General features: G+C 33.5%; 1 protein-coding gene across 1 annotated transcript; it reads left to right on the forward strand.

Moving 5' to 3' along the window:
- Positions 1-8,378: 8,378 nt before the first annotated feature.
- LOC144997750 (uncharacterized) lies at positions 8,379-9,721 on the forward strand. Its single transcript, XM_078957617.1, has one exon. It carries the CDS (start codon positions 8,426-8,428, stop codon positions 9,689-9,691), a length of 1,266 nt encoding a protein of 421 aa, XP_078813743.1. The 5' UTR covers positions 8,379-8,425; the 3' UTR covers positions 9,692-9,721.
- Positions 9,722-14,413: the final 4,692 nt, after the last annotated feature.

Consider the following 14,413-nt stretch of genomic DNA (forward strand, 5'->3'; position numbering starts at 1 on the left):
TGTCAACAAAAGAGATAAACCCTAGTAGCTATGGATTTAGTGCCTCACAAATAAACATTGGCAGCCATGGACTTAATGCATGTTAAATAAAACCTGGTAATGATGGACTTTGTGCCTATTCCTTAGGAAAATCCTTAGGAATAAATATTGACGAATAGATGATTCTTAGGGAAGATAATTAAGAATAAAGTAGATAACGGGGATGGGTAATTGGGTCAATTGTTTGATGATGAAACATAATAATTATATTATTATGGGTTGAAAACCCTTTATACTCACCAAGTATTCCAACCTGATCCACTCAATTTATTTGTATCACAAGTATCGATACGAAGCTACACTACACTTAAAGACAAAAGGAGATGTAAATGACTAGTGTAAATAAGTTCTATTTATGCTTATGTTTATGTATTGACGATGACATCCCAAGATTTTAATATAAACAAAATACATTTCTTTGGAAAAGCTTTGATAATATATTTACCATGTTTTTGGGAACAAATTCCACAATATTATTCTTTAAAATGAATACTCTGATTTTCAAATAAGCATAAATAAAATTTTTAAAATGACCGTGAAGTTAGGGATGTCACAGTACAACCAAACAAGGAACATGAAGTAAGGCTAAGTCGATCATTCTAAGGCTCTTACATCCCGACCATGTACAACTAATCAACAAACACATAGGAATCACACAAGCAAGTAACATATAGCAAGCAACTCCCTATATAATAAGGCAATACTAAACTAATGCACTTCTAGTTTGTAAAAGAACCTTATCCACTAGCATGCTTCTCAAACAATTCAGACATTAGCAAAATGAAAATTAAGCAAACATAAAAAGTATGGGTATTTTAGGAACCACTCTCCTGTTCGGGCTCTGGCTGACTGTACAAATCACATCTTCCCGAAAAAGCCAAAGTTAAGCCAAGGCCGGCGTTCCCGATTCCAAGCCAACAATCAAAGAAGAACATGACAAGAGACCGAGTCCATGTTCCTAAGCTATCCCTTTTGTTATATTTTTTTTTTTCAAAATGCTTTGTGAAAATTGTCGGATCCTAGTTTGAGATTGGATTCACACTAGTGTTCCTCCAATTTGCTTAAACTAGGGCTCTGATACCAACTTGTAACATCCCATTTTCACAACCAAAACTTTTCATTTTATTTAAGCAAAGCTTCCTACATTGTTTGGAAACATAAAGTTGTTTTTGATACATCCTCATAAGGAAATTGTTTAAAACACACATAAGAAATAACCATAACTCAAACATCAGGGTAATATGTGGCACTAATCCACGAGACACTTTCCATCCATAACAAAACATCACGTTTTTGCTTAGTAGGATGCAACAATTTGTTTGGGGGGCGTGGGGGGGGATGTGGCATAAAACAATATATAAAGGTTAATTTTAAGTTATTTTATCATAGAAACCTATAACCTATAAGGTGATTTATGTTACATATATCAGTAACATAAAGAATATGCTCTCACTTAGTAGCGCGCAAACGCCTCATCCTAGGGTATGCAACTACGCGAGGGATAGCACCCAACATAAGGGAACCAACTATATTATTTTTGGAAATGTCTCCATGATCCAAATCTACAAAATTAAGATTTCGAACAACTAACCAACTTAAGAAACTTATAATACATTATGCTTAAAAAGATTTTACACATAGTGGACATACCTTAAACACATAGCCAAGTCCCTGCAGAGTATATATGTGTCTACTACCCATTCTTGGTGCATTGGGGTTCAAGTGCTCCTCAATCATGTCAAACATAATACGTAGTTGTTTGGAAGTGAAATCCCATATCATTCTACCCTAAGGGTACCTATGTCAACAGTTACAGTTAATAAGTATACGTATGATTTGATATAATATGTGTCACACCCCAAAATCGAGAATGGCTGAAACGTTATGGGTTTTACAAGTTCGAGGCCCGAAATCCGAGGCTGTCAGGCTTGCCACGACGTGGCACAAGTTTGTCGCGACCCGGCAAGTGACTGAGTGCGCCCAATCAATGGAAGAGGATAAGTTTGACTCCCGACAACGTGGCCATCCCTTTCCACGATGTGGCACACCCCAAAAATGCCCCTATAAATAGATTACAAAGGCTCCGAGTTTCATTGCTCAATTCCCTTCTTTCTCGCGCCGAAACTCTACGTTTAAGCCCCCGAGACCTTCCAAAATCCGCGGTTTTCACCTTCAAGTCCCGAAGGAAGGTTTGGTGTTCTCGAGATTCCCGAGAATCCCGAGATTTTCCCATGTTTTCAACTCTTCCTGTCGAAGTTCTGCTCGATTCTTCTCTCGACTACTTCAAATCAACCACTTCAATCAAGTGAGTTCATAACCCTATAATCTACACTTTCAAATGCTTTATAAATGCTTTTTATACAGTTTTAAGGGGGGGAATACAAGTAAACACATGGTTATCCCCATGTCAAAGACATAAATATTTGTTATACTTTTTGGTTATGTAATCAATCACATGTGATTTATAACTAACATACAATTGGACTTACTACACTTTTATCCGTTTCACCAAACTGAGTACTTCAAATAGCTTTCTCAAACGTTTTTACATGTTAAAACACTTTTAGAAGGTGTCTTACAAACTATATGTTTCCTTTTTTTGAATATGTTATAGTTGTGCTTCAAACAAAGGTTTTCTTACACTTAAACTGTCTTGTCAACTATTTTAGAATCATTTTATAAACTGACATCAAGTCATAAATTCTTATTTATTAAATTTTTCAAAGGTTTTACAAAACTTCTTTTATACTTTTATATTGTTAAATGCTTGCCTATATATATATATATATATATATATATATATATATATATATATATATATATATATAGTTAAATAAGAAAGGTTTAAAAGACTTAGAACGTCTAGCTCGCCTTATTTCTTTTTCTATTCTCGTTGGGATGTGGCCTTAGGGTATCAATTATTCGTCCGAATGTTGTCTAAATATTAGTTATACATATCATCTATACCTATATAGACATAAAAGTTCCATCAGTTAGTTCAGTTCTGACACTCTTGGGTAGCAAGGGTGTACGAACCTACTTGGACACTCATCAATTACATTCCAGTAAACTATTATAGGAATAGTTTAGGAGATACAAAACATCATTCCTATTACAAGGAAATCACACCATAGTCAGTTCATTCATGAGTCTATACTACATGCTATATGAAGGGATACTCTTACAGAGATTCCTCTTACATGGATTCACTTATATGGATACTCTTACCGGGATACTTTTACATAGATACTATAAGGGGTTTACCACTCCTAATCCCTCTGTTAGCTACAGAGGTAAATGCACATCTACGAATGTCTACGGTTGATACCATTACAGGTATACTTAAGGGACTAACTATTCCTACACCCGGTTGTTAGCAACAGAGGTAAATGTACATCTACGAATGTCTACGGTTGATCCATTTACGGCGAGTTTCCACGCCGTGTTTATTCTAGTACTAAAGGATAATACTTAAGTTATTAGCTCATTACCTTTATTTTGTGATACATTCACATAACGACGGGGTAGACTAATACCTATATAATTATATTGTTACCTTTATTTGGTGTCACGTTCACCTAACCGATGAGGTAGATCATACTGGAATATCTTAGTACCAAAGGATACAACATAAGTTATTATATTATTACTTTTATAGTTTTATAATAATAGTTAAATAGGGGAAAACCGTCACATTTACAGTGATGCGTACTTTCAAAACGGTCAGGTCTTGGTAGAATACTACTTTCAAAACATTCGGGTCTTGGTAGAAGACTACTTTTTATACTAGTAGGAAATATGAGATTTTCTAGAGTCTTCATACTTATACTAAATGTTTCATCAAACATTCACCAGTCTTTCATAACAACTTTTCAAAGCAATAACATTAAAATACTTATGAATTCACCAGCTCTATTGTTGATACTCACTTTCAAAATAACTTGTATTCTCAGGTTACAAATAAGACATGTACCGATGCAAGGTTTAGAGAAGACGGAACAGTCAAGACTAATCTTTTATTTTGAGTATTCATTATGTTGTTTTATACTATGAAAGAACACACTTGCAAGCAAAATTATTCTATTAATGCAAATGGATGATGTTGTTGCTTGTTTACTACTTTACATTGTTGTGATACATACATGACATCCTCCACCCCATAACGTTTCCGCCATTCTCCGTTTTGGGGTGTGACAATATGTGTAAAAACTATATACCTATTAAGATCGATTAAGTAAGAGACGAGTGCCATACGTTCATTAGTAACCGACTATCGAGGGTATTTCCCAAAAAAAATCCTTACTCTGTCATAAACAACAACAAGACTCTCACCTCGTCTGCATCACTTAATTGATGAAGTAAGTTATTGAACACATGGATAAGGTCAACCACTCTTACTGAAGGTGAAAGCGACACAAATGGGAACACATATTGTTTGAAATCTCCAAAATCAGAATTGGGGTGGAAATACTCCCCGAACCGCAAACCGGTGACCAAGCAGAATACCTCATTGTCAAAGCAAACTCGATCTTGTAGGTCAATCGGATCAAAAATAGTGAATTCGTTGAACATAAGATAGTGACAGAGTAAAGGGTGACATTCTACATCCATCCATATGTTCACATAATCACCAAAACATGATTTCCTAAACAAGATCCCACAAACTGATTAATTATTTAAACATACTATGATTTCACGCCCAAGTTGAGGCTTGCAGGTTGTAGTACAACTGTTTCGTATATTCTCTCGTGCTACAATCAAAAAAATAATTAATTTGACATTCTTATATGTATTTAGGTTTCGGAGGACATTACTGAATACACATTTCCGAAACAAAATTCCGCAGCAAAATTCAGGACCAAAATTCAGGAACAAAATTCCAGACATAAAATCAGGAAAAAAATTCAGAATGTTCATCGTATTGCGGAGGGGTTCTTATTATTCCAAACATGTTTTTCGGGTTTCAGACGTTTTCTGGGCCAGTGAATATGAAGTTTTTTGCTGAGATTTTTTATGTAGAATACATATGTTCCAACATATAACCTTATGTTTGTCTTTAAATCAATAGAAATCAAAGAAAAATTTATAATACCTATCTAAATGCATAAATTATATAGGTTTTAACGTATAATCTAAAATACAGGCATATAATTATAAATATATAATGGAAAACTACATATCAAAAACACATTTCATCATCGCTATCAAAATACATTTTTAGTTTTGGTGGTGTCCGGAATGTTGGTAATCTGAAAAAAGAGAGCTCCAAAATGAGAGTGTTCGAAATTAAATCCTAAACACGTTAAATAGTATTTATAGCGTGGGATCATATTTCCGGGACGGATCCATTACCTATAAATGCACCGAATACAAAATCGGATCCGGAATGATCCATTCAGGACCGAGTGGTCATTATGCAAAAAATTAATAAAAAAAGTTATGTTTATTAAAATAACATTAAAAAGTTGTTAGATTACTTAATTTTCTTATTTTTTATTGTTAATATAAATGAGATTTGTAAAATGCAATAATTCTAATTTTTTTAGTAATATTAAAAAAAATTCTCAAACGGAGGGTGATTACGATTGGATGCCTTGTGCGACCGCACACCCGCACGACCCTAGGGCTGCCGCTTTTAATACGTCCCATAGCCTAAATGAAACCCAATTTTTTTTTTTTTTAGAAAATGATGATCTATGTATGTACACATATTTCGTCATTGTATTCAAGGTCATTTTTAACCTCATCCAAACTAGCATTATTTGGAGTTATCGAGCATACTATTTTAGTGATTCAGCATGTCAAGAGAAATTAATCTACACATTCATTAGCGAACTACATGGACCAACGTCGTTGTGAAACATCAATCGGTACGTGATGATTTCCTATGATTAGTAGGGTAAGGGTATTACCGAGGGTCCTAGTTCTGCATTTGCACAAACAAAAACGCCAAGCCTAATATGATCGAAGTTCATAAAGGACATCTTTTTGGATCTTGTTTTGAATATTTTGTGTTTTAAAATAGAAAAAAAAAATGAAGTTTACAGAAGATTTCACAGTTACGTTATGTCGATAAAGATGGCGATCCATGCGCCTGAACGAGTGTCTGAGTTTGACAACGGCCCACCATGTGCACCCTGGTTTCAACTAGTATTAAACAATTAACCTAATTCATGTATTTTTACACTACACTTAACAGGTGTTGTATTATTATACACCCTTGTGTGTACACGAGGTTCATCTTTGATGACTAAAATTGAAATTTTATTCATTATTATATTTTCTGTAGATCCACTTTGATTTTTTGTGTTTTTCAAGTAATAAAAAATTAGATTTGAAACTCAGATTTGTATTCTACTAATCAATAGTAGTTTTATAATTTTGATATGATTGATCTTGTTGTAGAAAGTTAGCATCTTTTTTATCAATTTAATAAACAACGAAATATTCTACGTTTCTACTTAATATATATATATATATATATATATATATATATATATATATATATATATATATATATATATATATATATATATATATATATATATATATAAAAGTTAAATTGAGAAAATAAAAAAGGTTGAGAATAAATGAATAATTCGCAACCACTTATTTAGTTTTGCCGTAAAATCTTCCGGTCATACTAGCAAAAATGAAAAATGAATAGACATGTGTTTTTCTTTTGTTAAACTATTCTAATTATTATCTTAATATATAAAAAAAACATAGTTTTTTTCGTTTTTCTTAATTATTAAGAAGTTATTTTTATCGAAAATTGATTTTAAATATACCAAAATTCATAATTTTTATTCCTTACAAATAGACATACGATATCGTTTTAAGATAAATTTACAAAAAAATTATATTTTCTCCTATCGTTATTCATAAATAAATAAAAATACATCAGATTTAATATAATATATTTATTATTTACTTATGAATAAAAGTATGATTAATTTTTTACAATTTAAGTATCATTCATATATGAATATAACATATAATAAACATTTTATAATCATATTTAAATATTAAACGATACAATCATTTGTGAATATTACATAGTATATTTACTTATGAGTATTAGATGAAATATTCACTTATGAATATTATATGATATTTTTATATATGAATATTACATAATATTAGATGATATATCATATATGAATATTACATGTTCAATTGTGAATATTAGATGATATACTCACTTATGAATATTATACAGTATATTCACATATAAATATTATAAGGTGTTTTCACAAATATATACTCCCTACGTCCCAAATTAACTGTCCACTTTTGACTTCTGAAGTCTTTTTTCTTCAACTTTGACTTTAAATATTTTTATTGGTGTTATATATTACTAGATGAAACTTATAACATTGAAAATACATTTAAAATACAATCCATTCATATATTTTGCATCAAATATTATCTATCAAAAAGAAAAATATTTAATATTAAAGTTGAAGAATAAAAACTTGAAAAGTCAAATGTGGACAATTAATTTGGGATGTAGGTAGTATAATTTTCATATGTTATTTATATATGAATAACATAAAAATTTACATATTTGTTTTCTGTGACTATTTAAATATTACAAAATAGTAAATTGATAGAGAATTATATAAATTAAAAAAAACGATTTGATCTTTTTCTAACCTTAATTTTGAAGTTTTAGTTGATGATCGACGTTGATTGATTGATATGAAGTGGATTTTTTGTTGATTATCGATGATGTAGATCTAATGATGTTGGGAGTATAATTAATCGTAGATGTTGAAGATATGATCATATTCAAACAGAATTGAAGGTTGGATTAAAAGAAACAAAAGCGAATTTTTTGTTTTCAACTGTTGATAATTGTAACTGGATGACGTTGATGATGATTTAATTGAAGAAATTTGGATGATTGCTGAAGATTGGAGAAAAAATTTGGATGATGAACGATTGATTAGGAATGACTTTGAACTATTATCTAATTCTCTACGGTTACACATTTGAGATTAGGTTATTATCACATTTATAAGTTTGCAACCATATCTTTTTATGCTTAGATTATATATATATATATATATATATATATATATATATATATATATATATATATATATATATATATATATATATATATATATATATATATATATATATATATATATATATATATATCGTACTCCTTTATTATAATTATCAATACATCGATTACTACACAACGTTTGGTACGTTGCAACCATGTGTATAACAATGAGAAAAATATGCGTAAAGGGAAAATATTAAAATATCATTCTCATTATATATAAGAACTGTCAACCTCCCTCGTCAAAATGCAAGCCAGACACTTACTGAACTTGAAAAACACTCCCAAAACCAAAGGAACTTGTCTGCTATGGATACAATTCCTTCTTATTCCACTATCGATATCATTCGCAAGCATCTCCTTGATGATCATGACGACATTTCCAAGATGCACTCCCCGGCGACAAATCCTGGCTGTGATCAGACCGGTTCTAGTAGCGAAAATGCTCCGGTGTCTCTGCAAAAGATTGGGGAAGAGGAGTCAGGTGATGGTGAAGATAACCAATTGAAATCCAAGAACGTAAAGAAAAAGAAAAAGACGGCGGAGAATGCAGAGGACGAGGTGGTGGAATGGACGCGTTACAGAGGCGTAAGGCGGCGACCATGGGGGAAGTTCACGGCGGAGATAAGGAATCCGGAGAAGAAAAAGGCGAGATTATGGTTGGGTACTTACAACACTCCGGAGGAAGCTGCTGTGGCTTATGATAAAGCAGCTTTTAGCTTCCGTGGCACCAGAGCTAAAGTCAACTTCCCTCTGTTACTGCGCAAGGGTGATTATACGCCGGTGTCGTCTTCCTGCTCGTCGAATTCAGATGACGGAAAATGCAAGAAAAAAGCCGCGGTGGATCCACCCACAACCACCACCACCACCACCTGTTGGAACGTGGGACAAGATGATTCTTCTCCGTCAAGCACCCTAGAAGAACCGCCAGCTACCACCAATGTCACCGTCGTGGAGGATGCGAGAAACGATAGATGCTTCCATAGGGAGTCACCTGGAAGCACTGTGCATTCGCCAACCACCTCCGTAAGCCTTGACTCATTATGGAATTTCCAAATGAGTACATTGCCACCGAGTTCACCATCACTGTCCATCGGTGACTACACCGGGTATTCTAATGAAGCATCCTCCATACTCGATAATGTGAGTAGTTTCGATGAGTCCTTGTCCACCACCATTCATGCTTGTCGGGGAGTTGTCATCGATGATTACTGGCTTTCCAACGCAGAGCCGGCGGTTGCTATGGCCACCACGACCTCCGTACTTGCGGAGGAGAGTTGTGACAATGACTCATTTTGGGATACATTAGTTCAAAATACAATTGATTCTCCGACGACCACCTCCACCTCCGAAGATGTGGAGATGTACAGTGGTGATATTGACAGCTTATGGAATTTCGAAATGGATGTATCGACGTCAGAGTATTTCCCGATGATCAATATTGGGGAATCATATGCATTAAACATGACAAACAGAGCAGATAACGGCGGTGGTGAACATGACCCACTGTGGGATCTCCAAATTGATACATTAATACATGATGATGAGGATTTATTTTTTCTTGACTGCTTGTAAAAAGAAATAAAATAAACCAAATATATATAAGGGAGTTTTTTTTTTTTTTTTTTTTTTTTTTTTTTTTTTTTTTTTTTTTTGTCCCTGTATCTGATTCTATAGGAATGGCTCTTACATTAACATTTTCATTTTATATTAGTCAACACAAATTTCATACATTTCACTCATTAGAATGAAAGAAAATCAAAATAGCCATATAATTGAAGCATTTAACAAAAATAACTGTGTTTATTTTTTAATTGCTTATTATAAAACTTTAATGTTACCGTGCATCCATTGTAAAACGCATTATGAGATTGTATTAACATATTTAAGGGGTTGTTTGATAAACTTCTTAATTGTTTCACGACCTCTTAAAAAAGATCACTTCAATGGTCTATATATCAATCCACAATATAACCTATATAACCTTCCAAAAAAATCAATCGTAGAAGATTAACAATATTTTAAATTTTAAATGTTTATCAAAATAATAATTTTTCAATGCACCCGCTATAAACACATTTAACATTATGACACTGCATTTACTGAGTTAAGCTGCTGCACAATAAAAAAAACTAACTTTTAGCGTGGATATAAGGGTCACAATTTATACTACCAATCGTTGCTAATACCTTTAACGACAACATCTCGTCACAAATGAGTCACCACTATTACAACGTGTTTAATAGTCAAAAATCATTGCAAATGCTTCGTTGTAAATGCCTTCGCTATTACATTTTCGGTACACCGGTCAAAGTTTTTCCGACCAAGTTTCTTGAGTCATGAGGCATCATAAATGTGGCTTGTCAACGCAAATGGTGCCGCTGCTATTTTTTTTTTTTAATATATATTATATATTTTAAACTATTTAGATGATAAAAATATTGGATTATGACAGATACGAATTGCACTTTGTGAATCGCAATATAAAGATATCTTTTTCATATTGATTGCATAATCACGAAGTTGCTTTTGTATCCATATGACCCGAGAAGTGCAAGCTGTATCAACAACATATTCTGCTTCTGCTGTGGAAATTGAAACACAAGTTTGTTTCTTTGATTGTCTGCTAACAAGCTTCCTGTCCAAAAGTTGACATCCACAAGTAGTATTTTTTTCCATCGAATTACACCCACCAAGGTCTGCATCTGAAAATGCCTGAATGAAGAAACATATCTTCGAAGGGTACCACAAGCCCAACGAAACAGTTCGTTTGAGATAACGAAAATATTCTTCACTGCGGTTAGATGTGGTTCTCTAGGATTCGACTGATACTTGACACAGTTGCAAATAGCAAACATAATATCTGGTATACTGTTAGTTAAGTATAGTAATGGATCGATCATGCTTCTGTACAATGTGAGATCGATTGTAGGCTTATCCAACGAAGACCTTAAGTGAGTGTCGACAGCAATTGGAACTTTCATTTTCGAACTATTCGGCATGCCAAACTTCTCAAGCAAGTCACGAGAGTACTTCTCTTGATTAAGGAAAATTCAATCCCTGTTTTGTCGAATATTTAGACCTAGAAAATTTATGTGTAGCGATCGAGATTTATGAGGTATTAAATTTGTATTTATTTAAGGAAAATAATTTTACGAGTTCGGACTTGGGCCTTTGGGAGTTCATGATAAGGCTGATGATGGACGAACTCGGGGCGTAACCCCCATGTACGTCCAGCATAATCAAGGATCCAAGACGCATGCTTAACCGCGTACGGCCAGCGTACAAAAGGGTATGTGTAGCATATATGCGTAGTGTCTTAAACCCTAATTTTGGAGACTTATCCCTATATAAAGGATGTTATGACCTTGGACCAGCCTCCTAACTCCCTTAAGCAGTCATCTCGAAAACCCTAGCCTACTTTTGTGTGTTCTTAGCAAGTGGAGAGCATTTCGTGTAGTTTTGGGGGCATTGGAAGAAAAAGGAACTTGAAGAAGGAGCAAGGATCCACCAAGAGCGTGTAGATCCAGAAGAGTAGCACCATTTCTGACTTAGTTGAGGTATCAAGTTCCAACCTTGGCCATTATCTTCTTAGATTTGTTGTTAGGAGTGTTAAAAGTTACTTTTGGACTCCATTGTTGAGATTTCTTGCATCTTGACGACTTCAGACCATAATACCTATCATTTTGGCGCCTAGAGGCACTAGGAGTCATAAACATCAGATCTTGATGGTTAAGCAACAACCATGAAAGGGTTATTGAGTTTTAGGGCTAGTTAGATGGACCAAAGTCATGTTTTGACCCTAATCTTGCATGCATGCACATAAAGTTCATGACTTAATGGTTTAAGATGTCTTAAAGGACCTGGATCTACAGTTTGGACAAAAAGGCTTACTAGATTAAGTCAAAAAATTAAGCCTTTAGGGAACTGGCCAGTACGCTGAGCGTACTCCCCGTTATGCGCCACGTATTGGGTCAAATCCCCGACCTCTAGTCAAGGCAGCATACGCTGGGCGTACATGCCCGTTACGCCGCACGTACGCCTATAGTTCGAAAACTAATGGAGCTTTGGACCTCATGGCCCACTGTGAAGCATGATTTTGGACTTGAGGTCTTAGGACTCGAGTATTGGGCCTTCTTGGGCCAAGTTGGGTCCTTGAGAATTATTATGTTGGACTTGGATATTTTGGGCCCATTTAGGGAATAAAGCCCAATTCAGTAAATGCTTAGTTATTGGGCCCTTAGGGAATCCTTAAAGGGGCTATAAAAGAGTTAGGCTTAATAAGTTAGATTTGGGACTTCGGTATGTCCAGTTGGGTCAAAGGCGTAAAATGGTCATTTACCCTAAGATTAGTTATCAGCTTCTGATTAAGTGTATTTGTGGAAATTATAGCCGAAGAGTTGTCGGAGCACCAGCAGACAAAGATTTCTCACCCAGTTTATCAGTAGTCACTTGTACGAGGTGAGTTACCTTCCAGTAGTGGTGGGTCTACGACCACAATGTCGACCCACCAGTAGGAGTTATTGTTGGATTAGTGTCTAAGTCCATAACTATTTTGCTATGGACTTAACCCGATGGTGCATGGTCCTTTTGGGTTGCCTTCACCAAAGCAACTTGATAGGATGAATTATGGAGAGAGAGGATTAATTATGAATTTATTAATATATTATGAGAATAATATATTAAAGGAGAAATCATATTGTTTAACTAATATTAGTCAAGAATTGATTGATAATTAATTTTGTGGCTAAAAGAGATTAATTAAACTTAAGGGACTGGATAAGATAATTGCATTTGGGCTATGGATTACTTAATAATATGTAAGTTGGACTAATTCTATGGGAAAGCCCATTAGAAATCGTCCAAGGGATGTACCAAAGGAATCCATGGGCTGCTTAGGGCTTAAGCAGTCAGATTAGGGTTTCCTAGTTTAAAACCCTAATAGCCTACATGTATAAATAGCACCCTTAGGCCCCAAAAACGTGGTGATGAGATCCTCTAGGGTTTTGGATGATTTTGGGTAGCCTCCACTCTCCTTGTTCTTCATCCTCTTGCTCTTGGTGTTTGTGAACCATTAGAGGAGTGACATTTGTGACTCTAAGCTTTCTAAAGTCATTACTAGGATGAATTGTGATTGTTATTGCTACATAACAATCAAGGTAATATCTTAAACCCATTATTATGTTAATATCGATTATCATATGCTAGAATTAGGGTTTATAGTCTTGGATGAATTGCATGTACAATAGAGAAACCTAGATCTAAGCATTAGGGTTTGTATGAGCACATAGGATGTTCTTATGGCTAAAACCCATCAGTGCTATCAAAGCCTTGATTGGTTTCTATTGTATTGATGCATTGTATGTTTGTTCAAGTTGCAAAATCGATTTTTAGCCAACCTGCCTAATGAACTCGGCGAGTAGGCCCCTACTCGGCGAGTCCATAGGGGGTACTCGGCGAGTTCGAGAGTCAGAAAGAGGGGATTTCGGGATTTCTTGCTGTTTTACTCATGAGTACTTGCCTTATCTATTTTAGGTTATTAAAATCCGATTTTAAACATAATTATGAGTATATCCTTGATTAAACAAAAGATAATTACCAATTGATTAGATAATAACTTCCTTATATGATTAAAGTTGATTATTTGTATTAATTGGGTAACTTATTTTGCAAGAAATTGAAATTAGGTCAAATATAGATAATGATGAAATTAATTGTTTAATTTATATTATTAGTTATTTGATCCTTGTGTTATGAAAAGTTTCAATTTTCCCCTTTAGGTTTTATAGTTTAAATTTAAACTCAAAAGTTTGGTTTTGAAATTTAAATAGTTAAAAACCTAATGTTTTGAAATGTTTCAAAACTTACCCTCAAGTTTTTTGGAATTTAAAAGTTGATTAAAAGTCTAATTTAGGAATGTTAAATTCTAAAACCCTAGTATTGTTTTTTGAAAAGTTCAAATCACACCCTTATGGTTTTATTAATTAATTAACGTGTATAATTAAAGGAGATTTAATAAATCCATAAAGTTTTGGTTTACAATTTAATTGAATTAAAAGTATAATGGTTAAATTTGACCAGATAGTATTTTAAAAGTGTAAAATACACCCTATACAATATATATAACATTAAAAGTCTAACATCATATATATATATATATATATATATATATATATATATATATATATATATATTATATATATATATATATATATATATATATATATATATATATATATATATATATATATATATGAGTAAAAGTCAGTCTTACCGTTAGTAGGCCTCATTCACAAA

The sequence above is a fragment of the Lactuca saligna genome, chromosome 5 (assembly GCF_052625555.1).
Source record: "Lactuca saligna cultivar CGN05327 chromosome 5, ASM5262555v1, whole genome shotgun sequence".
In the NCBI taxonomy this organism is placed as follows: Eukaryota; Viridiplantae; Streptophyta; class Magnoliopsida; order Asterales; family Asteraceae; genus Lactuca; species Lactuca saligna.

Excerpts from the sequence above, each read along its gene's own strand:
- LOC144997750 (XM_078957617.1), top strand. The coding sequence starts at position 8,426 with ATGGATACAATTCCTTCTTATTCCACTATCGATATCATTCGCAAGCAT.